The sequence below is a fragment of the Henckelia pumila genome, chromosome 2 (assembly GCF_033568475.1).
Source record: "Henckelia pumila isolate YLH828 chromosome 2, ASM3356847v2, whole genome shotgun sequence".
In the NCBI taxonomy this organism is placed as follows: Eukaryota; Viridiplantae; Streptophyta; class Magnoliopsida; order Lamiales; family Gesneriaceae; genus Henckelia; species Henckelia pumila.
In genome coordinates this window covers 21,034,011-21,060,175 of record NC_133121.1, presented here as the reverse complement: position 1 = coordinate 21,060,175, position 26,165 = coordinate 21,034,011, and the positions used below count along the sequence as shown (strand labels likewise).

General features: G+C 34.3%; 2 protein-coding genes across 2 annotated transcripts; one reads left to right on the top strand and one right to left on the bottom strand.

Annotated features, from left to right (window-relative positions):
* Positions 1-16,313: 16,313 nt before the first annotated feature.
* LOC140883715 (chloroplast envelope quinone oxidoreductase homolog) lies at positions 16,314-18,496 on the bottom strand. The gene is made up of 4 exons (XM_073290289.1): positions 18,256-18,496; positions 17,428-17,569; positions 17,218-17,309; positions 16,314-17,080 (listed from the first exon to the last, which is right to left on the bottom strand). Exons 1-4 carry the CDS (start codon positions 18,319-18,321, stop codon positions 16,391-16,393), a joined length of 990 nt encoding a protein of 329 aa, XP_073146390.1. The 5' UTR covers positions 18,322-18,496; the 3' UTR covers positions 16,314-16,390.
* A 4,538-nt stretch (positions 18,497-23,034) lies between these two features.
* On the top strand, positions 23,035-26,162 carry LOC140881861 (ubiquitin-like-conjugating enzyme ATG10). The gene is made up of 6 exons (XM_073287493.1): positions 23,035-23,220; positions 23,302-23,352; positions 23,441-23,512; positions 24,406-24,505; positions 24,983-25,080; positions 25,925-26,162. Exons 1-6 carry the CDS (start codon positions 23,074-23,076, stop codon positions 26,111-26,113), a joined length of 657 nt encoding a protein of 218 aa, XP_073143594.1. The 5' UTR covers positions 23,035-23,073; the 3' UTR covers positions 26,114-26,162.
* The last annotated feature ends 3 nt before the right edge of the window (positions 26,163-26,165 follow it).

Sequence of the window (26,165 nt, the reverse complement as noted above, 5' to 3'; positions counted from 1 at the left end):
TCCAGTTGCGGATGCTCTTAGCCGCAAGGTGTATGTGAGTTCCTTTCATACCAGCTCAGTTTCACGAGGGGTAGAAGAATGTTGTTCCTTGGGTTTTACTTTTCGACATAAGAAAGAACAATAAGTAGTTCGCGTTTCGTCAGTACTTTCCGAACCAGCGTTGTATATGCGTATACGTGAGTCGCAGGTCGTTGACCTGAAGACGCAGAAGTTAGCCCGATTGGCTCAGGATGGGAATACTTCTGGTTTTTATTTGCATGAGGATGATCTGTTGTGTCTTTTCAAACGTGTGGTGGTTCCTGATGATTCCACACTACGAGAGGAGATTCTGTCACAGAAGGATGATCTGTTGTGTGTTTATTTGCAGAAGGAAGATCCCCAATGTCATAAGAGTTGATTTCCACTCTAAAAGATCCCCGTAATTTTAAGGAAGATGATATTTTTAAGTTCATGATTCATGCATGTATTTTATGTTAATATTAAGGAAATGTAAAGAAAATATTTTTTGGAAGTTGATGTGAATTGTGGCAATTATGTTCAGAAGCCTACGGATCTCCGTGTTAAGATTGGGTAAAGTGGCATAAAAGGCGTAGGAAATCCCCGTGTTAAGGTTGGGTGAACCTCGCCGTCGCGTATGTTGGTTTATAGATTGATCAATCGCTTATGTTTATGATCACACTTCACTGATATGGCCCATAGAAAATGATTTTTATGTTTATGACATGTGAATGCTTATGTTATTTATTTATGTTACGTATTATGACCATGATCAAGATTACGATGATGTTTATGTTTACGTTTCAGCATTATGTGAAGGTTTTTTTTTTACGATCATGCATGCATAAGATACCTCAAGATATTTTATATGATATGTGATTGCATGCGACCTTATTATTTAGTATTTTCTATTAAAGGGTAGAGCATGCTGAGCCTCTAGGCTCATTAGATCTATGGTGTGCAGGTGAGTTTAATGTTAGTCAGGAGATTGTGGTCCCGGCTGGCGGTGAAGATTTCTGTGCATCCGTGGCGAGCTAGCACACCCGTGACCTTCGCCAGCTCATGTTTCAGTCGATTTAGTTATGATGAGATATTTTATGTATTGAGCTATTTTCTGCACATGATTAATATTTCTCACCATTTTGTATATTTTTTTAGATTCTAGTCATTTGCATGGATTTTAATATGTTAGAGTTTTTAGACTTTTATCATGCAATCGATTTTTATTATGTATTAAATTTTATGAAAATATATTTTCAGTGTAATTGCATATATGTATGGGCATATATGTAATATATTTAAAAATAAAAATTTCCTTCGAGTTTGGGTCGTTTCATTTGGTATCAGAGCAAGGTTCTTGGAGGGTTAGCTAGCCCGTTACGTGGAGCTCAGAAGTCGCACTGCCAGTCTGTAAGTTTAAATGATTTTAATTATGTTTTAAGAATGGGACCATGAGTTAGATTTTTTTTCACTGAATTTTTGTTATATTGGATTTAAATTAAAATACCTAGTTATACCATACGGTTGCGTGGGGGATTGATGGAAATTACAGTATGCCTTCGAGACGCGTAGTTTTCGATGCGGGTAATCAGGATCCACCTTAGCCTCTACCTTCACCTATAGCTCTATCACTCTTAGCTTTTGAGAGAACCAACATGGGCATGCTAGCTGGTATAGCGAGGTTACTTGAGAATCACGTGGGCAGCTTAGGAGGACGTACGAGGAGGACATCGCCGAGAGGTTAGTAGAGACCGAAGGAGTTCGCGGGGACCAGTGACCCAATTGTGGCTGAGGAGTGGATTCGAGCGTTGGAATCTCGGATGGTGATCAATTTAGATGCACAAACTACATGCTGAAAGATGAGGCAACTCTCTTGTGGGAGGACGCAGTGACTGGTCTTGACCTAGCTAGGACGACGTGGAGGGATTTTAATACGGTTTTCTTTAAGAAGCACTCCACGGAGGATGTGCGAGGCCAGCTGATTTGTGATATCATGAGTCTTTGACAGGGAGACAGGACCGTGGCTGAGTTTGTGAGGCACTTCTAGCGGGAGTTTCACTTCGTGCCAACGATTGATACAATGGAGAGAGGCTGCGACATTTCACTGGAAACTTGAGGTCGGAAATCAAGAATATGTTTCCATAAAAGATGTGACGAACCACAAGGTAGCGGTTAGTCGAGCGTGCTGTTCTGAGAAGCAGAGATAGGAGATGCAGGCTGACTTCTAGAAGCAGAGGCAGGTCCATCAGTCATCTAGAGGACATTCTTAGCAGCAGCCAGTGAAGAAGTATTATCTTGGGTCGTCTAAGGGCTCAGATTCTCCTGGACCGCATCAGCAGCAATAGAGGCCACAGGGCCAGTAGAGACAACAGCGGTAGGGGTAGTTGCCCCTAGATCTGGAGGTGTATCTTCCTGCAGACAGTGTCAGAGGCCTCATACTGGGAAGGGTTTGATCGGCTCAGGAACGTGCTACCATTGCGAGGAGCCGCAACATATTTCAAGAACTGACCCAGGAAGAGGCAGACCACGAGACGCTTGTTTGTGATGCAGGCCTAGGAGGCAGATCATGATACTTCTCTTATCACGGATAGTCTTAATTTGTGTTCTTAAATTTCAGTTAGTGAGATGCTTAGTTAAGATTTTCATTGAAAATTGCTTGATTTTTGTACTTGTGTTTTAGTAATGCATGTGTAGGATGAAAATTGTGAATTTGTGAAATTAGCATGCTAGGAGTGAATTTTAGATGCTAATTTGTTGCTCTAGAAAAATGATTTATATCTGTTGGAAAGTATTTTGCGTGCAGGGAAAGTTAGCATTAGATGTATTGCTACGTTGTGTTTTTAGATTCTGGAGCTACGCATTCTTTTATCTCTCAGTCGTTTTTTAGAATTTTTTAGTAATTGTTTGATATATGTTTAGATGCGAATATTGGGTCGGAGAGAATGTTTTGAGAATTCTCTTAGAGATTTGACTGATTGTTATTGAGAAATTTAGTTTTCATTTTTCTCAGGATTCGTTAAGCCAGATTGCTCGATATATGAGTACTCTTTAGAGATGAATTAATTTGCTGCATATATGAAATTTGGAAATTTTGTGGTAGTCCTAATTGAGTAATTAAGTATTGATTTATGCTTAGTTGATTTTGTGGGGAATTGGAAAATTGCTTTTGGGATAGCGGAAAACCAGTTACTTGAGCCATTTTATCGATCCTTTCTGGAAATATTGGAATTCTTCTTGTAGTTCATGCATTCTTTGATTCGCATGACATTGAACAATGAAGATTCAGTCAAATTTGACATCGATTGATATTTTGATTATGAATTTCGGAAATTCATATTTATTGATAACTTGAATTCTAAATCTGGACATGGATATTGATTTGGGTGAGTATTGTTATTCTATTCCATTGCGATCTCGATTATATTTTGTTGACATCCGATTATGCCTTGAGACTTTATTTCTTTTTCGATGAGTGCGTGCGGATTTATTCGTGGGTGAGGCCACTCTGACAGCCCTGATTTTGATTTTTCTTGATGATTGGCATGATTTCATACCCGTTGACGGGTGATCACCTGATTTGATATTGATTAATTGGATCGTATTCCTTGTTCATGGAGCCTTGAGTTGATTTGCTCACCCCTTGTATTAAACTGCAAACGAGTCTTTCCTTTTAGGAGATTTGTCTTCCAGACTATTTTATTTTGATATTGTTCTGAACCATGTCCCTTTGATTTTCGATTCGATAATGGCCCAGCAAGTTATTTATTGAGCTGAGTTATACTGAATGTCGTCTTGACATTTTTTTTGGCTCGTAAGTGATAGTGATTGATAACACCATTAGAATTTAGTATTTGATGGATACCATATAGAATTGTGAGACTGTTGATATCAAGGATTTGTTGAGAGCCTGTGTGATTGAATTTCAGGGCTCTTGGGAGTCGAGGCTACCTTTAGTAGAATTCACCTATAACATCAGTTATCACACGTTTATAGATATGGCTCCATACGAGACTTTTTGCGGGAGAAGGAATAGACCTCCCGTGCTTTGGGACAAGGTTGGCGAGAGGACTTTCCTAGGTTTCGAGTTAGTTTAGCAGACTGCAGGTATCATGATTTGGATTCGAGATTAGATGCGGACCGCGCAGAGTTGCAGAATAATTATGTTGAACGACGTCTTCGAGACCTCGAGTTTGCCTTTGGAGACCATGTCCTTGCGAGAATTGACCCCATGAATGGCGTGATGCGTTTTGTCGGAGAGGCAAGCTCAATCCGAGGTTTATTGGTCCGTTCAAGATTCTAGAAAGGGTTGGTACGTTGGCCTACCGAATACCACTATCGCCTAGTCTCACGGTTGTTCACAATGTGTTCCATGTATTGATGTTGAGGAAGCATATCTCCAATCCATCACACAAAATGGATATGAGTCTCTGCAGTTGGCGTCAGACTTGTCGTCTGAGGAATGAACAGAACATATCTTAGCACAAAAAGAGCAGAGACTTAAAACGCAAGTTCTTCCCATGGTCAAGGTCCGGTGGTAGAATCAGTCAGAGGAGGAGGCTCCCTGGGAGGCCGAGGTCGTTATGCACATGTATTGTCCAGAGCTTTTCGGTGTGTGCTTCAATATCGAGGACGAAATTCCATTTAAGGGGCGAGAGTTGTAACGCCCCAAAATTTATTTACCGAATTAATAAGCTATTAAAATAATTATTGAGTGATAAAATAATTAGTGCGGCCAACTAAATTATAGAGTGTATTTATAAAATACACATGCCAGTTAGTCAATGGGTTTGACTATTTTTGGATATCTGGTAATATTAGCATTTTGAAATAATTATTGAGATATAAAAATAAAAATAATTATTTATGCAGATAATTTAATTTAGAAGAATATTTGACTGAGTTGACTGGTAAAATTCTTGGTTGACTGGTCATGGTCTAAGTGTGACTCAATAATTAATTTGAGAAATTTTGAGTCTAATTGACTGGTCAAAGTCAATAATTTTTGAAAATTGTGTTAATAGATGTTGGGTGTGTGTACCAGAAAATATTAGAATGGAGACCAAGTTTACTAGTTGGATATCAGATAAATTAGTCCGGATCAGAAAATTATCGATTTTCTATAAATAGCAAAACACACACTGAAACATACTAAAGAAAACACATATCAAATATTTTTGCCCCGAATTTCCCAGAATTTTTGACATCACTGCGGCAGTCCACGTTTTTGCTTTGCCGGCTGTTCGTCGGAGCTCCGATAAAAAATCTGAACAATCAAGTTGTAGCTAAGATCAAAATGAATCTATTGGTATAAAGAAATCGAATATCGGACGGTTGGATTGACGGAAAAACGATGAAGAACAGACGAGTTTGCGCAAGTACTGTTCACCGTCTTCTTCGCTGAGTTTTCGCGATTTCAAGCTTGTTTTTGTTGGTTTTAGAGATATTAAACGATGTTATGAGGTTTTTAGAACAATTACCGAGCTTAGGATTGTCTCGCCGTTGCCGCCTTGTTTTTCTCCGATTGCCGCCGCACCGGAGCTCCGTTCCGACTGATTTTGGTATGGTTGTGTTCATCTTTAGGAGATCTACAAATTTGGAAAATTTGATAATTTTTTAAGAATGTTTGGATCGCCGCCTCCGCCTTCTCTGGCGAGCCACTGACCTCCGACGTGTTAACCATTTTTGACCGGTTCGACGTGATAGATCCAAATAATCAAGTTTCGAGTCGAGATTCGAAACCCTGAAGCGGTGAGAACGCATTAAAGTTCAAAAATTTTTGGTCAAAGTTTGACCAGGGTTAAATTTTGACCATTGTGTGATTTTTCGCATATCGGAAGCCTGTTGAGGATAATTAGAGGCAAAAATCAGCAGTTTAGGGATTTGAGCTTCCAGAATTGGATAATTATGAGATTCCCGAGTCCCGATAAATGCAAACGCAACTGTATAAGTTTTTCGTGCGTTTTAAACGCAAAGGCATGTTATACGCTTTCTTGCTCACCCATTTAGATCAGTATATTCATTGTTTAATGATTAAAATTGTGTTATTCCATTTGTATGTGGATATGGTAGCTCAAGTTTTAATTTATGCATCATATACGTTTTATGCATTGTGACTTGGTATTGGATAATTTTTCTATCATGGATGTGTCTTAGTTGTTGTTCACAGGTTTGATGGCTGAGTTAGGTCCCTTTGGGTCTTGGTTTAAGATGTCTTGTACTAGTGTCGGTTAGGTGAATTTCCGGGTTATTTTATTTCGGGTCGGATAATTTATTTAGCAGTCCAAGTGTTAAGTTTATTTTATTGGGCCGAATTTATTTTATTGGGCTAAGTCTGTTTATTGGGCCGAGTTTATTTTATTGGGCCAAGTCTGTATTTTGGGCCAAGTTCGTTTGATGTGACAAGTTTGTTTATTGAACCGAGTTTATTTTATTGGGGCCAAGTCTGTTTATTGAGCAGAGTTTAATTTATTGGGTCAAGTCTGTTTATTGAACCAAGTCTGTTTGATGGGTCAAGTTTGTTTATTGGGTCAAGATTGTTGGGCTTAAGATATTAATTGGACTTAATTTATTAATTGGGCTAAATTTGTTAATGGGCCTAAGTTGTTTAAATTTATTTGATTGAGTCATTTTAAGTGTGATTGAGCTAGTCTAAGTATTTCTGGGCCAATATAAATGTCAATTAGCCAGTCTAAGTTTATGAGATTTAGTTAAGGGGCATCAACTCAAACTAGTCAGTGGAAAATAAAATAGTCCGTAAATATATTTTTATAGATATATATATGTATATTTTGATATAAGTATGATTTTTATGAAAAATAAATTAAATATATATTTACGGGCATATTTTTAAGGAAGATGATATTTTTAAGTTCATGATTCATGCATGTATTTTATGTTAATATTAAGGGAATTTAAAGAAAATATTTTTGGAAAGTTGATGTGAATTGTGACAATTATGTTCAGGAGCCTACGGATCCCCGTGTTAAGATTGGGTGAAGTGGCATAAGAGGCATAGAGAATCCCCATGTTAAGGTTGGGTGAACCTTGCCGCCACGTATGTTGGTTTATAGATTGATCAATCGCTTATGTTTATGGTCACACTTCACTGATATGACCCGTAGGAAATGATTTTTATGTTTATGGCATGTTAATGCTTATGTTATTTATTTACGTTACGTATTATAACCATGATCAAGATTATGATGATGTTTATGTTTACGTTTCAGCATTATGCGAAGGTTTTTTTTTACGATCGTGCATGCATAAGATACCTCAAGATATTTTATATGTGCATGCGACCTTATTATTTAGTATTTGTTATTAAAGGGTAGAGCATGCTGAGCTTCTAGGCTCATTAGATCTAATTGGTGTGCAGGTAAGTTTAATGTTAGTCAGGAGATTGTGGTCCCGACTGGCGGTGAAGACTTCTGTGCATCCGTGGCGAGCTAGCACACCCATGACCTTCGCCAGCTCATGTTTCTGTAGATTTAGTTATGATGAGATATTTTATGTATTGAGCTATTTTTCGCACATGATTACTATTTCTCACCATTTTGTATATTTTTGAGATTCTAGTCATTTGCATGGATTTTAATCTGTTCGAGTTTTTATACTTTTATCATGCAATCGATTTTTATTATGTATTAAATTTTATGAAAATATATTTTCAGTGTAGTTGTATATATGTATGGGCATATATGTAATATATTTAAAAATAAAAATTTCCTTCGAGTTTGGGTCGTAGTGGAGCTGTGGCCTAGTTTTGAGGCAAGCGACAGCAAAGGGATGACGACGGACGCAGACGCCATAGTGTGGACTTGTAGGCGTGGGATCTAGACCAGTGGTGCTAGGATTTGCCCGCAGTGATAGAGGTACGTAAGTACTGACCGAGATAGCCGGCATGATATATATGCTTATATGTTGCATGAGTATGTGCTATATGTTTTCCATGATTTACTGCTTTAGCACATGCATGTTTTATACTGGACTGCATCTTGTGAGATGTGAGTTATTGACAGTTTCCATAGGGAGCTTGTAACTCATCATGGACTCGAGTCAGGTATTTTCAGTTTTCATGTGAGCTTTGTGTCCTATTTTGGATTCGGGTCAGGTTTTGGGGAGGCTCAGCCCATGGTTTTTCTATCACTAGGAGCGACCACGACGTTGGAGTAGACGCTATAGTTGATAGGGTGAATATACGAGTACCCTCGCGGAGTCGCTCTTTGGCAAGGTGCTGTATATTTGGTGGCTCCCTAAGCAGACTGTTTTACCCAGGATTTTAAATTTATTTATTTGTTGCATATTTGTTTATATATCATTGCTTTCTTATTGAGCGTTGTCGCTCACGCCCCTGTGTTTGGTGTTCTTGGGATACCTTGTGGCGGAACAGGTTTGAGGCTAGACGGTCCAGGAGGCTCGCACAAGGAGTGAGGCCGGTGCCGGTGGCAACGAGAGTTTAGTGGTAGGGTTGTGACCCTAAGACTTTCGATTTGGTTGTCTAAGTATTATACACTTTAGTTTTTTCGTCGGTTGTATTCTGCCGATCAGATTTTTTGTATTTTGAATTATCTGCTATTCACGCTTTTAAATATTATTGCATGTGCTTTATTACTCTGATTAGGTAGTGGATCTGGGTAGGGTCGCTATAATATGTTTCTGCAAGTTTTACTCTGTTAATTAAGTATTTTAAATTAAGCTACTTGCATGCTTAAGACTGCTAGTTAGTAGGTGATCCGTGCGGGTAACTACAGGTGTCATGTTATGTAGAACACTGGGTCGTCGCATCAGGAGGTGGCTCACACACCAAAAAATATTCCATGGATATTGGTGACCAGATCCCGTACCAACGGGTTCAACCATCCACTCAAGAACTCGGGACTGAGAGACCCCTCTACGAGTTATATCAAGGTACATGTAATGGGTTGGGCCGTCACCCTTGCTCTCGGGCGTCCCAGGCCCATACTCATGGCCTTCTCCCCACCTGGTTAGGGGAGTTTTTGCCCACCCCAAGGTTCGAACCTTGTACCACCAGGCTTATATACAAGTTCAACTCACCCCTCGTACCACTTGAGAGCAGGCCGCTCGAGAGCAATGTTGAGGGCCCAGCCCATTGCATAAAAGGCTGTTGTGGGGACCTCGGGTCCTAATCTCAATTCTTAAACTCATTCAATATTAATCTAATAATTAAGCAACCAAAATAGGTAAGCTTTAAATTTTTTATATATAAAATGGACTCGCTCGAACGCGCCTACATGCGCTCGAGCGTGCACCACTCGGGTTGAGCCTTGCTCAGCCTCGCTCGAGCACGCAAAGTATGTGCTCGAGCGAGCCCTGTGCTGCCCGAAAAAACTGAAACTTGCTCTTTTGTTGTCCTATGCAGTTTCAAACATAATTTCAACATTCAATCATCCCAAATCAATTCTATAATTATTTAACTACATGATACAAGGCAGAATATGAATCTCTCGACATAGCCATAATCTCATACATGTTTCTACAAGTGCAAAACAACAACTACAAGTCTAAAATCATTTCTCATTTCTATCCAAGACTACTGATACACAAATTTTACAGCAAATCTACTTCTTAACCCGAAATCTCCACTTCTATGAATTCTTTTCGAACACTCATGGCCTCCTATAACTTGGCCCTGAATCACCCGTTGCAGTGCACACACAAAACAAAGCAAAAGCCGGACAAATCGATAATTATAAAACTTAGTATGAATGACACAAACATATGAAATATTCATTTATAGCCATAACAATGCATTTCAAATCATAAATGACATCTTATGAAATGCGAGAAACATAAATGGCTAGAAAGAAATAAAGCTCAAAGGCGACACCAGCTTAGATGCTAGAACGCATCAAGTCATCATCAATGCTTGAACTCATCATTGATGTTGTACCCAGAGTCTAAGTATCAATACTAGAATATCACCACTGATACTCGATATCGATGCTTATAACTCATCAACGATATCAGCACAACTCTGAAAGAAAGGTTAGGATCAAAATGCACAATGAGATGATGCAATACACAATCACCCCATACCATAATCTAACAACCAGGGGCGGATCCAGGAGTTTACATTAGGAGGGGCCGGTCAGTATTTAGAATAATAAAAATAATTATTATATTTTATATATAACTCTCAATAATTTTTTTAAAAAACTTATTACTCTCAATAATACGAATACAATAAATAAAAATAAATATAATATCTAAAGTTAATATTAATATATTACCAAAAGATAAAGATCAATTTTTTTTTTACAAAATATACCTGATGAAATATCAAATTATATTATTGTATCAATTAGATGTTATTGTCTCATTAAATTAGTTTTTCTGTATAGTTAGTAAAGACATGTTAAGCAAGAGTCTTAAACTTAATTCTAAAAAAAAAATTATTTATATATATAATGAAAAGAATTAAAGAATGTAACTATCATTAAATAAATTAAGTTTTGATTGCATTTTAAAAAAAAAATTGGAAAAACAAGTGTATACGAGTTTGTTTTTTGTGCAAGTCGATTAATACATTTTTCATATAGAAAAAACTGTAACTTTCAAGTAATTAAACAAGATCCGAAATCAAAACACAATAAAAAAATAAAATTCATCATAATAGGAAAAAAAAAAGTAACTAAAAAGGTTAACATAAGTCACATTAACCAAATGAAAAATTACCAAGTCACGCACTGACCCAATTTTAATAGTAAGATAAAACAAAAACTTATTAATCTTGGTTTTAAAATAGTGAAATTATTAACGACAAAAAAATCCAAAATCTCAAATCTTAAAATCACATCAAACATATTAAAATTTTTTAAGGTATTGTGCATTGAAGCCGAGTAAACTATGAACTTTAAAAAATTAAAAAAGTTCTCACGTTTTAATTTTTTTTCAAATAAAAGATGTTAATTTTTCAAATAATAAAAAATAAAAGGTTATAAGAGAGTTTTAAATAAAGGTGTTAATTTTTCAGATAAAAAAAATTTAAAAGTGATAAATTGATTTTAAATAAAATAGGTTAAAAGAGTAATATAAAAATTAAAGGTGCTATGTAAGTGAAAGGAATCGAACATGTATCTTTGACAAAAATGAAGAAAAGCCCAACCACTAGACCAAATGCATAAACACAGTTGATTTCGGGCCAAATATTTATATAATATTGTTTCAGAAAATATATACATATATACTAAAAAAAGTTTTCAAATTTTTGGGGGGGGGGGGGGGGGGGGGGGGGGTCGCCCACCTTCGCCCTATGGTGGATCCGTTCCTGCTAACAACATTATTTGATTCCTAACATATCATGAATAGAAGCATCAAATATAATCGAGCATGTAGCAACACAATTCATACCATAAATCTCATGAATCAAATAATTCATACAAAACACATAAACATATAAAGAAATTCATTGTGTGATTTTAAGGGATCGAGAAGGCAAACTCGTCTCGACGTTGTTCCCCAATTCGATCATCGTCGAATCATACATGTCTGTCAATCTTGATAGCTAAGTAGCTCCAATCCTCAAGCTACAACACACAAAGCTCGTATCAACTCACTAGCTAGAATGATAGCAATCTCAAGGCTAGAAACTCAAACATTGATCAATATTCAATTGATTTGAATCGGTGCGAACTCGAACTCGATGTGCTCTTGCTCAATCTGAAATTAATAACAAATCATTCAATATAGCATTCTAACTCATCAAGAACACTAATCAGCTCAAACCAATGCTCAACAACTCAAGGCTTGATAATTTGATCGGAATTCAAACTGACGGCATAACGATCCAAAACCTATAACTCTATCAACTCACACATCATATAAACATTGATATATAACTCATATCAATATCATTTCATCACAAGAATATCAAAATCAACAACATACATTTCCAGATATTCATCAAACTTAATTCGACGGCGTAACGACTCGATTTCGGTATTTCCAATTGCATAGATATCATCAATACTACAATCCAAGACTCATAACATCATCAAATATATCTAATTCCCACGACATCAGCAGCCAATATTTTCATTTCTAAAAAATATTCAAAAATTCATAAACATGTTCAAACGACAATATTTTCTCGATCCGTCTTAGATACGATATCGTCGTATATACTAGAATATATTTATACAATCAAATCTTAATTCTAACCACATATTAAAAATTAAACTGATAGAACTTAATCATACTTACATCAAAACGTAGCACTCGAAACCGTTATCGCAAATATACAATCAATTTGAAATTCTACCGGGCAGATAGAAAAAACCGAGCTTGAAAGACCAAGAAAATGGCGTTGGAAGCTTTTCCTCCCTCTTTCCTTCTTCTTCTCGGCTGAATGAATAGATACATACACGTACAAAGCATATGTTACAAGCTTTAATCTAGTCAAGACATGTGTATGCCACTAACCCAAGGAATTTCCACTTTAATCCCTGAGCTCTTCAAATTTTGCAAATTGGTCCTTAATCAATCTTCAACTTCTAATTAAGAGAGTGTTTGACTAAATTTATTAAAAAAAACTTATAAGCTCCTAGTACTTAAAAGCTGTTTTACGAGCTTATAAGTTGTTAGAACTTATTTTAAAAATAAGTTGTTAAAGTGTTTGGGTAAACTTATTTTAAACAACTTAAAGATGTTGATATGTTTGGTATTATAAGATCTTTTTATTGTCAAAATTACCAAAAAGGGTATAATTCTATGAAAATAAAATTTTGAGTTATATACATACGAAAATAGTTTTAGAATAAACATATATTAAAAAATAAAATTGTTTTAATATTTTACTTTAGAAAAATTTATGTGATTTGTAATTTTTTTTAAAATCATATTTAATATTTAATGGGTGGAGGATATAATGGAGATTTATGAAAATATTCAAGGATATTTTAGAGAGATAGAATATTAAAATAAGATCTTTTTGAAAAAAGTACCTCCCCTCTTACTTTTTTAAAAATAGCTTATAAGGTGTCAAACAACTTATTTTGACAGCTTATAAGCTGTTTTTAAAAAAATTTGCCAAACAAAATTTGAGAGCTTAAAAGCTCTCAAACAGCTTATAAGCTGTTTGAAAGAGCTTTTAAGCTCTCCCAAACACCCTCTAAGTCCTTTTTATTCTCAAACTCAACATTTAAATCTTAAATCCCATAAATAATCAATTTAAATATTTTATTCTTTTAATTAAGAATTTCGGAATTTAAGTCTTAATATCCGTAAACTCTCAAATTAAATATTTTCGACTCGAAATTTAAATCTCTAATTCCATAACTTCTCCAATTAGTATTTTTCCAAATTCTGAATTTAAATCTCAAATTTCGTAATTAATAACTTAATATTTTCGGGCCTTACAATACATGTTCAACATGATAATATATTCAGCATAATAATCATGACATAATATATGCACATAAAACATGACATATAAACATTCAAACATAGAATATGCATAGTCAACCAGGATATCACGGATAGTAAGTACGTACCTCTACTCAAGCAACCTAACAAGTCGAGTTCTCAAATCCAAGTCTATAAACAAATAATAACCATATCACTCTTTGCGTACTAAAACCTTTAACTATACTAATAGCTACTCCCAGAAGCTAATCAGAGTCTGGAATTATATTTGGGTCTGTCGTCATCCCTTTGATGGCGATGACTCCAAATTCTAGGCACAGCTCCGCTACGATCTCGATAGCGCTTCGCTATTGTCCGACCCTCGAACCGACGCCTAGAAACCCTTAGATTCAAACTATAATAGGAGAGAGAATAGGGAAATTGGCAATTCAAATGGTTGTCTTGACCCCATATTTATAAGCATCTATCGAAACTTTTGATAAATGCGTTCGGGGCTTCCGTGGGTTGAGTACCTTAGATGGACAACATATTAAAATTATAATATATATAATATGTATATACAGTATACATATTCATACATATATATTAATATATATATATATAGGACTTTTTAGTTGCCCAACAATATTTTTCCACCTCGTTCCCTTTTTTTATTTTTCGTATAAATAAAACACGATACCCAAGTTTGGAATGTTCGAACTATACAAGCACAGTGGGTTGTCCAATCACAGGACACACGTTCGGTGGACAGATATCGGAAGCTCCAATTGAGAGATCGAAAACTCCAAAATGCGGTCGAAAGCTCCGAACCAGGGATTGGAAGGTCTGAACTTTACCTATAAATAGGGAGTCCGATCTCATTTCTTCTTGCTAATTTCTCACTTTTCTCTCTCGGTTCTAGCCTAAATTTGAGAGATTCTAGGCCTCGATTCGGGGGCCGGACGATAGCGAGGTGCCACCGAGATTGTGGCAGAGTTTTGCCTAGAGTTTGGGGACATCACCATAAAATGGCTGACGACGGTGTATAATTCTAGAATCTGACACTCACCTATTGGATGTACAATCTATCATATCCAATAGGTGAGTACCACCTCAACGATGGATATGATAAGTGGACACAGTAGGTGGACAATATTTTAAAATTGTACATATATAATGTGTATATGATGGATCGTTTAGTGCGTGTAGCGGGTGAATACACTGCTTCTAATTTTTATTCTCGAATAATAAGCTCAGTTGTGATGACAACTGAACTACCAGTTCTTTCTTGACTGTCGATGTCAATCAACCAACAAAGTTTGTGCGAAAGGAGGTTAACTGGCAGATTGAACACAAATATAATATCTTGACTGAAATAAAGATGGCACACGATATGTTTCTGAATGTTCGGAGATTAAAGACTCCTAATTCACCGTTTCTTCTTTTTTAGAATCTTTCACTATAAGATTTGAGTATTATAAGTAATATGCATGACCCCGATTCAGGAAGGACTTAACACTGCCTCGACTGAAGCTCCTAGTACTTAACTTCACAATACAATACATAGTCGTCGTCTGGTTTTACAAGTATGAACTTTTGTACTTTGAAAAACTTGGCACAATATGATCCTAATTGATCAGATATATAACTTGAGTGAGTGTACTATATCAGTTACTGTAAACTTGTGATATTGAATGTGTTACTGAAAACTTGACAACAAATATAACTTTGAATGCGTAGAAAATTGGAGAGAGTTCTTCAACTGATCTTCAAGCCTATTTATAAGCATTGATTGCAACGGTCATAAATGCATACAAAAATATATGATCCTCTCAATAAATATATGTTGCCTTGAGTTGTAAATCTTGGGGACAATTTTTGAAAGGTAGTGCAACTCTATCCACTAACACTGGTGTGGCGTCTACGGTGTATTATTGTCTTTTCCGAAAATGGCTAAAAACCAATTCTAAAGATTTTTAATATTGTTGGGAATGTTTAAGGATCAGTTACTCACAATCTAGAATATACTTGTTATGTGTCAGTCGTCCTTAACTTCAATTGAGCAGCCTTGACTAGTCTTAAGTGTCCTACAGTCATGGTTCAGTCACGGTGCTTAGATCATTCGTAGTCTCTTAGTCGTCAAGTTCTCTAACTCCGGTCTTGGATTCCTTGAAGGATTAAGTTGTCTAGTCTAGTTGAGTAAATACAGTTGTGGTTCAAAGACTAGTCTACTGACTTATCCAGTTGAGTAATTCAGTTCAGTTGTCTAACATTGTCCAGTTGAGTTACTTGACTTAGTCTCTTTATTTTTGTCTTAAGAGAATTTTGTTTTAACGCCAAAACTTGATAATTGGTTTCCCAATAGTATATAAGATGTCACATCAGCGGTGCTCACAGAAGTGCTCACGGTGGTTGCTCACCATAGCAAAACTGTATATATATATATATATGTGTGTGTGTGTGTGTGTGTCTACATATATTATATATGTGTGTGTGTGTGTGTGTGTGTGTGTGTGTGTGTGTGTCCATATATTGCATATTGTATATATTATATATATATATACATAAATGATATATTATATTAAATATATATACACACAATATATACCTGATTCTTGATGCAACGAGGAAAATTTTTTGCCATTTGATGACTCTGCTGCGCTTAGTTACTAATACTAGGGCATAGGCGATTTGTCGATTTGTTGAAAGTCATCCTAGATGATTAAACTGTTAAATAAAAGATACAATGGTAGTATGTGGAGCCTTCCATATTTTTTTTTCACCTGATACAGCATGATTAATGGGTCACATTGATTTTTCATACTTCATATTTCATCTGCATGTGGGGTACAATGGAGGAATATCATTCTAGAAGCATTGGCAGTATAATCAACACTCGGGGGGGAAAAAGAAAAAGAAAAAGAAAAAGAAAAAGAAAAACACCAGAATTCCAAGAAGAGAGAATTATAGAATAATTGTTAAATTAACAATTTCATGGAATAAAAGATGCATCTTTTTAAAACATGTACATTTATGGTTCCACAATGATCTTCCCAGTAGCATGGCCCTCAATACTCTTGGACCAAGCATCTTCAGCTTTGCTCAAACTATACTTCGAATCGATTATCGTCTTGATCTTCCCTTGTTTCACCAACTCAACAAGATACTTCAGGTTCTCACCTTTCGGGATAAGAAGCAATGGCACAAGTTTCTTTTTGGAGAAGGTAAGTTTCTTCACAGCAAAAGTCCACATTGCGCTAGCCCCGGGAGTGATGTCGATGACCTTCCCATTCTCACTCAAATTTGGCTCAAAAACAGACCAAGGAAAGGCCCGTGCACAGTGAATGACCGCATCATATTTTTTGCCCGATGGACTCTTAAGGGCTGCTCCTTCTGGAGTCTGATAATCAAGAACTTCATCTGCCCCAAGGCTTCTCACGAAGTCGACGTTTCGGGCACCACAAGTGGCTGTGATGTGCGTCTTTCCAAGTTTTGCCAGCTGAACAGCGTAATGACCAACACCACCAGAGGCAGCAGTGATGAGAATGTTCTTGTGCGGTCCACTTCCATCAAGCTTAACCTCAGCCGACTGAGTGAGGGCCATGTGAGCTGTAAGGGCGGCAACTGGAAGACTCGCAGCATCAGCAGCTGATACTTCAGGGGGCCTAGGAACCGTCAGATTTTCCTTTGCCACTGCATATTCAGACAAACCACCTCCTGACTGTCTCATAAAGATTCAAGAATGAAGAAATGCTTTGATTAGAAACAGAAGAATGTGACATCTTCTTTGCGTGAAGTTTGAGTGATAATCGATTTTTCCAGATGATGCGGTCAAGTAAACAAGTTTCTAACACTTACGAGATGGCTCAGCATTGCAACTACTTTATCACCAGGCTTGAAGTTTTTGGTGCCTGGTCCAACCTCCACTACCTCTCCAGCTACATCAGTAGCTGCTCCATAAAGAGACAGAAAGATACACATGAATAGCAAGGCTACAGAGTGCTGATACATGAGTTTTAAAACAGAACAATCAGCATCGATTTTCTGAAGTAGAGGTAGTATGCTTACCCGGTATAAAAGGAAATTTCCCAGGAAAAAGAGGCCGAAGCATGCCTTTCTGTGTTTTCCAATCAACCGGATTTAGGCTTGTGGCCTCCAATTTCAGTAGCACCTCACTTTTACCAGGTGTAGGAACAGGAACTTCAACATGCTGAAAGTGGAGGTGTCAAATTCACAAATGTATGCACAAATATCAGCTGACACAAACCGTTTCGCACTACAAAAACCACAACTTCGCAGTCTATTTTAACTAATAATAAGCAAGTGAAACATGCCTTCTCGGCGGGCAAGAACACCCAACACAGACGCCAAAGACAAATAAAGGGTTCTTCAAATTTCAGCAAAAAATAACTAATACACGCCCTCGCAAATACATTATGTAGTGTATTAAAAAAACACAAAGAAACATAAGTTGAATAAATGATCCAAAAAACAATCACAAACTATTCCCCGAGACACCGTTCACTGACAAATTAATCAGACAACATTTTGCCATACATGGGAGTTGCTAAAAGCACATTTCCTGAGAATTAACAGATTGTGCCACGAATACTTCTCTACAAAAAAAAAATCGATTTCACACTCGAAACTTTTCAAAAATCTCTCTTCAAATCCAGGTTGTTTCCACAAAGAAACTAGCTTTCATTCATCACCTCGGCCAAATTTACAGCCTTGTGTGATCCTCGAATTTTCCGAAACAACACTTTCGTTAAACGGTGACTTAAATTTCGATAATTCAACTAAAAATCAAACCTGGGATTCATTCAAATACTTCGAAACAACACATGTTAAAGAAAAATCTCTACAAAACTGAGGGGGCAAAAAACCAAGAATTACCTTCAAACCAGATGCCCCACCGCCATATCTGTCATACTGAACCGCATGCATAAGCTTTTCCGCCATACCCAAATTCACAAACAGTGATTCAATTTCAATGATTTATCAAACAACCCAGAAAAAATAATTATTGTGCTGTGCGTGTAATTTTGGATCGATTAGAGGTTTGTCGTGGCAAAAACATCACCAAAGAAGAATGCATTTATGGATCTTAAATTTCGCTGTGAAATGACTGCTTTAGTGATAGTGCTATGGTCTATGCCATTTCATTTCTCATCTGGCATAATTTTAAACGGTGCACAATTTTATTTATTTATTATTTTTTTAATATATTGAAGTTTTTTTTTTAACAATATATTGAAGTTAAAGTATTTTTAAAGTTAATATTTGGACTTGGTTTGAATATGTATTTATAACACGTTTTTATAAAAGTGTTTTTAAATATTTTTTTTTTATAAAATGTTTTAAAAGTTGTTTTAAGAATAAATATGTGTTTGAACAATTATTCTATAAAAATATTTTGACATTTCAAAACTAATGTTGTTTATCGTTGTCTTTCATAGTTTTATTATAAAAACATCTAAAAAACACATATCAAGTGTTCTTTAAAAACTATACATGAAGAATATTTTTTTAAAAATATTTTTCAAAAACATTTTATAAAAATTTTATCTTAAAACATGTTTTAAGTTTTTCCACTTATAAAGCAGTGAAAACGTTTTTAATCCAAACGAAACCTTGATGTTTTATTTCTTTTTAACTGTATTTTGTTTCAATAATCAATATCATCTAACTCCTGAAAAAAACTATAGATAGATTAAAATTATATTTCTTTTATATTTCAGTATGATAATTACTTGATTTGTCAACGAGATTATGGGTAAAATTGTGATTACGAAAAATAGGTGTGATCTGACTACCACCGATGGGGACATTCCAAACTACCAAATTCGTCTCGATTAAATTTGTGTTAGAGATGGAATTTTTTCTTGTCGGTTCCGGACACTACGGAGAAACCGAAACTAGAAAATTGGAGATACGTTTTTGGGCATGAGTTCCGGTTTTTGGATTTTAAAAAATCTCGAATAAAATTGGTATGAGACGCTTATGCTATACCTATCCCAAAAATGTATCAGAGATTCCGATAATAATAATAATCATCATCATAATATAATCATAATAATGATTTTCCTAACAATTAAAAAAAGGGTAATTTATAATTCAGTCCTTATATCTAAACTTAAATTGGTAATCAGTCTCTGTCAGAAAAAAACTTTGTTTAAACTCCCTGGGCCCATATGTTTTGTTTCGGATGAAATTTGGTACAAAACATGAAAAATATGGTACAAATACATGATATTTGAGTATCAAATGTGTTAGATCTAGTATTAATATATGATTTTCGAGTACTAAAAAATATTGATATTAATAACACATTTATCTTATTTGGATGAAAATCGGTACAAAACATTGAAAATATGGTACGCATATGTGATTTTTGAGTACCCAATGTGTTAGATCTGGTACAAATATATGATTTTTTAGTACTCAAACACATGTTGCAAGTTCACATTAATAAAAATGTTTAGATTTTATACTCAAAATTGTATTTTTTGTACTCGATCTTGAACAATTAGTGCTCAAATATCTTGTATTTGTACCATATTTTCAATGTTTTGTACTTAATTTTATCCGAGAAAAATAATATGGGCCCAGGGAGTGCAAACAATTTTTTCTGACAAGGGACTGATTCTTAATTTGCTTTTGGATTTAGGGACTGAACACCAATTCACCCTAAAATCAAAACCTGTCATCCTAATGATAACGATGTGATTTCATATTTTTTTGTTTATTAAACGATGTTGTTTTACTAATTTTATTAAAAACAACAGGTTTTATTTTTAAAATAAGTTTTTAAAGTGTTTGAATTAACTTATTTTAAACAATTAAAAATGTTGATGTGTTTGGTATTATAAATTTTTTTTATAATCAAAAATACCAAAAAAAATATAATATTAGAAATGTAATGTAAATAGTTATATATAATTATATATATATATATACACACAATAGTTTTAGGTTATCATAAATGTTAAACATATAGTAAAAAAATAAAGTATTTTATATTTTAATTTAGAAAAAAATGATAAATATTCGAAAAATGTATGGAGAGTATGGTGGGTGTTTAAGAATATATGTATACTATTATATAAAAGATGAGCACTATATAATAACTACCTTGAGGGCACTAAAATTACTTATTTTATAATTATCCTTTTCTATTAAATTAACATATTTTCTAAAAAAAAAAAGGGTGATCTTACTTTTTTAAAAATGATTTATCTTGAGAGTTTATAATCTGTTTTTTTAAAAAAAAATCATTGAAAAAATTTAAAGAGTGTATAAGCTCTATCAAACACCATTTATGTATTATCAATGTTCTTATTTTTAAATAATATTAGTATTTATTTATATAATTGGATTATTTGAAGCGACGTAGATATGATGATTAATAACTTCTTTAGATTTTTTTTCGTAGACATTAATTTTTCATTGGAAAAATTTACGACTAAACAAAAGTATGTTTTCATTATGACTCAATTGTTATATATTATCATCAATATACATTTTAAAAAAAATGAACTAGCATTGACCACAAAACGGAGGAGGAGCCAAAAGTTAGCATAAATTTGAAAAAAAAAAAAGAAGCAACATTTAACAAGAATTGACCGTGAAATTCAAGTGTGTTTTTTCGTCGATATGAGCAAGCAAGAGTGAATTTATGTGAGATAATTTTTAGATGTGCGAGATCAAACTTTGTAAATTGATTAGAATAAAAGTGTAAATCAATTGATTGAACCAATAAAAATCGTGTTCTTGATTTTTGCAATTTGTTCATTGTCAGACTTGATTTTAAATCGAGGAGTTGATAGATGAGATGAGGTTTGGAGGAGTTCGAAATTCAATTGTGACAATCATATCTCTCAACTAAAAAAATAAAAAGAACAATATAGATACACGTGGTGATCGAGACTATGTCGGTATTTACAAGGTTAATTTTGTTGACGGTCTCTATGTTCTTGATCTTTTCTTATATTTTCCTGTTTTGGTGTTTTTAGTTTTTCAAATCCAGTGTAAAATATAAACAAATGTTGTTGCTTTTTGAATTTATAAAATTCATGTCACTCCATGGATACAATTTGCTGAAGGGGTGATGAGAAATATAGCTCGGTTGGGGATATGGTTGAATTATCGATTCGAGAAATCAGATGATAGCTGTCCGAGTTTGTTCCTTCGTCAAATTCGCTGTGAATTAGGGGTGTTCATTCGGGCAGTTTGGACCGAACTAAACCGAAATTTCGGTTATACCGCCCAGTTCGGTTCGGTTTTCGGTTCCGAACCGCACTGGGCGGTTCGGTTCGGTTTTTAACCGAAATTATTTCGGTTTTTCAGTTCGGTTTTTCGGTTTTTCGGTTTTTTTTTTTAAAAAAAAAAATTTGAACTTTTTTTTTTCTAAAAATCGGTTTTTTGAAAAAAAATATTAAAATATTTTTTTTAAAAAAAACTAAATATTTTTAGTTATTCGAATAATTTTTTGGAAAAAATTAATGGTTAAATCAAATATTTGTGATTTAATACTTCGAAAAATATATTTGAAAATAACTGCATTTAAAACAAAAAAAATTGCTAACGTTTTTAATTTCAATAATAATAATTTTTGAATTTATAAAAATAATGTAATATATAATGCAAATATTTGTATATATAATATAATAAAATAACTTCATTAATTTTTAATTATTTTTATTTCAAAAATCAATATTTTTTAAAATTACTAAATCAATACATTTTTCAAGTTGAATCCACAATTCAAATATGTTTGAATAATTAGATAACTAATTAAACCAATTATGTTTTTTTTTAAAAAAAAGAACGAAGGATGACTTTTGTTATTTCAGTTTTTCAATAAAATTAATTTTATGGGCACACAATATTGATGTACATATTAATTGATTGGTAAAAAAATTCAAATTCAAAAACAAAAAAAAAACAAAAAAAAGCAAAAAAAAAAATAACGGTTTTTCGGTTCGGTTCGGTTAACCGCGAAAAAAAACCGAACCGAACCGAAAAACCGAAAATCCGAAAATCCGAAAACCGAAAACCGAACCGAATTTTTGGTTTCAGTTCGGATTGGGCGGTTATCCGAACCGTGAACACCCCTATGAATATAAACATAAACTCGACTTTTCATTGATTCTTTAAAAAATCGTCTCTCTTTTCCGAATATATTTGTGTTTAACTTAAAACTTTATTTTATAAAAAGTAGCATAACCTTATGAATATATATATATATACACACACACTAACTTTTGGAGAAATTTTTTTAAGTTTCGAAATTACCTTAACGCATTTGATTATAATATATATTTTTGTTCTTTCAAATTTTAAAATATAGACAAAGATATATTAAATATTTAACTTTTGCAAAAAAAATTAATTATGTTTTATTTATTAATTTTTAGATTAATATATTATTTTTAATTATTATGAAAAACCATTAATCTGAAAATTAAAAAAATTATCATGCTTAGATAATAATTATAAGCACGTGTAGCGAAACGTTAATACATATAGTCATATACATACGAAAAAAATATAAATTCCCTTGTTTTAACTTAATATATATATATATAAATAAATTGAGATGTAATTATAAGTTAAAAACAGTAGGTTAATTTACCTCAAAAAAAAAAAACAAAACACAATAGGTTAATGAAATTGAGGGAAAAATCGCCCATAGAATAGAATTTGATAAAAATGGAGTCTGGGGATGGAACCCTTTCTGCTACAGAATTCCGCGTCGCTGCTTGTGCTTTCTCCGAGCTATGGAAAAGATTCAATTCCTCTTGTCCGCAATGGTCATGGATTCCTTCTCCAAAACGATCTTGGGTTCACGATCACAATGTAAATAATCTGTTCTGTGTCGTGAAATACATCAGTTGCAATGTTTCTTTATCCTGATGTGTTTCTTTCTTGTTTTCGTAGACGGAAGGATATTTATCTCTGGAAAATATGATTCCTCCCAGGTTATTTCAGGTGGGTTTTTTTTTATTTGGTCATATTTTATGCCATTTTAGGCAAGTGTTGCAAAAAAAAAAAATTGAATCTTTGTGTCTTTTAGTAGAAATATGATGTGATGGAGGAAGAAGATGGTAGTTCTGCTGAAGAAGATGACTTTATTGACACGGCTAAATTAGTATGCATCTAATTCCTTACTGTTTCCTCTGTTTTTCTACTTTGAACATTGTAGATTTGTTGATATATACCCTATCTAACTATCTGGATTAGCCGATTAACCGAAATGTATCGAACTTAGTATCATCTGCTTTTTGTAATTCACGCATGAGCTTGGAAGTTTTTAGCCATCTAGAAGCAGGTATGGGTGCTCAGAAATTGAGCTAGATTTAGCTTAACTTCGGTTTGGCTTAGAGTTAGAATCCAACTTGTTTTGTTTGGATCCAACTGCGGCATCAAGCTTTATTGAGCAAAAGTTCGAATTGCAGCTTGAGCTAGTTAGCTATGCGTTTGAAACCATCAATAAGTTTGTTAAATTTGTGAGCAGCTTGCTAATCGTCAGACACATTAATTTGACCATATATGAGATCTCTAATTTTGTGGTCTCAAATATAACTCGAATAATCTTTGAGTTGGTTCGAAAGCTCGCAAAAAATCTTGATTCATTTGTAATCAGAGGCTTGATAATTGGCATTTTAAGGGTTTTAATTTAATTAACTAATGCTTACTTATTTTTGGAGATTCCAATAGCAATATAAAATGCATTCTGGAATTCTTGAGTTAGCTTGCCCTTTCATGGTATTTAACTCGTTTTTACTTTTAGATAGATTAAAATATTATTTCGTATTAATACACTATTACATGATACCCTGTATCATGTAGCCATTTAACTTATTAGTGGGTCAACATTAGAAATCTCTGCTTATCCCAAATTTTATGTAGATTAAAAATATCACACTCTTATAACTGATTGGTTTTATTTTCATTATCTTTCTTGATCATCAGGCTTATCTTTTTCATTGAGTGGCTTCATTTTTGAACTCATCGCCTTTTTTGTCTTCTTTTTCCTGCTAGGTTCGAAATCATGATCCTGAAGTTCATCACTACAACTTCCACATAGTCTACAGCCTTTCTTACAGGGTTCCGGTGCTTTATTTTCATGCTTACTGCAGTGGTTAGTTGATTTTTTGTTCCTTATGATATCCTCAATGTTATAAACACATATGATCTCATGGAGTTTACTACTCAAATAAAAGCTACAAATTTGTGCAAGTCATTTTTAGTTGCAACCTTTGAACTTAAATCCATTGGGAAAGTTAATCCCAGTGGGAGGATAAAGGAGGGAGGGAGTGTATTGCTTTATCGGCTGAATGGCCTGTACTGCGATTTTTTATTCTTGATAGTTAAAACTTTAGACATGAGAAAACATACGTGAGTTCATTCTAGAAATTTGAACTATTTGGCTTTATGTATATCCTCAAATTAGTCTTGGATTACCGATGGAGGAGGTTAGCACGAATTTAATATCGACAGATACTGTTAACTATCTGAATGAAATAATATATATAACAGCCACCATATGCCGAAACTGTGATGTTCCATACATACATCTGATGTAGGGAAATGTATACTGACTCTGGAAAGTCTACAGATGGACAACCTCTGGCTTTAGAAGACATCGAAAAAGATATTCCAGTTAACTCTGCACAGTTGCTAACCAAATCCAAGTGGACATTTCTTACTCAGGAGGTAAGCTTCGCCTTTGAGCATCAACTTGATCTTCTCACCTTTCTTTCCCCAAATTATGTCATGCATGAAGCCCTGAGCTTAAATCTTTTGAAAATATTTGTCTTTATTGATTTACTCAGGATGATCCTAATCATGTCAGGATTTTACATTGCTTTGCTCCATTATTGCTTTTGGATCTATCTATTATTTCAGAACGTTGTTAGGCCTTGTATATTAAATGGTATCGTGTCAAATGACTGCATTGTCAGTTAGTGAATGCTGAAGCTTTAGGCAGTTATCACTGAGAAATTTATCAAGCAACAGTAGTTCATTTCAGGAAAAGAATGAATGGATGTTTGTGCTTCATATTTATCCTTGCTTGAAGCAGGTTGATGGTTGAAAATTATATCATTCATAATTCTGATTGATTAGTCTTTATTATGATTCTGTCTTTTATGTTGTGATTTAAATTTTGGATTGATTTACTTCTCTATAGATTTAGGTATCTCAACCTCTTAAAGGTTTTTTGACTTGCATCTTTCATCTCTTCATACTAAGAGATTGCAACAAACCAATGACATACTTCTCCAAACTTGTCACTATCATGACTGTTTCGAAAGGTTTGGTGTTTTCTTGACTGCGTGCGTGGATTCACTTCTGTTTGTATGTAATTTCCGTCAACATATAATTTCCGGTTCCCAAAATATATGAAGTCACCCTTCCAACTAAAATCGTGGGTATGCTAGTGCTTCTCAGTTTTCACTTGTTATTTTGAATATAGAAGAAACCAATCTGTTCAAAACCATTATATTTTATTCGCCATCATTGGTTTATAAGCTGAATATTTGGTGTTTATGAACTGTAGGAGCATCCCATATTGAATCGGCCGTGGTATACATTACATCCCTGTGGGACAATGGAATGGATGAAGCTGCTCTTAGGTAACAAAACTTGTATTGATAAAGACGGCCTACCAGTAGATAAATATCTGGTCTCTTGGTTTTCAGTTGTTGGACAAATATTTGGGCTTAAAATTCCTTTTGAAATGGTGTAAGCATTGATATGATATATCGTCCCTTGTTAGGTGTAAGCTCCATTTGGTACTC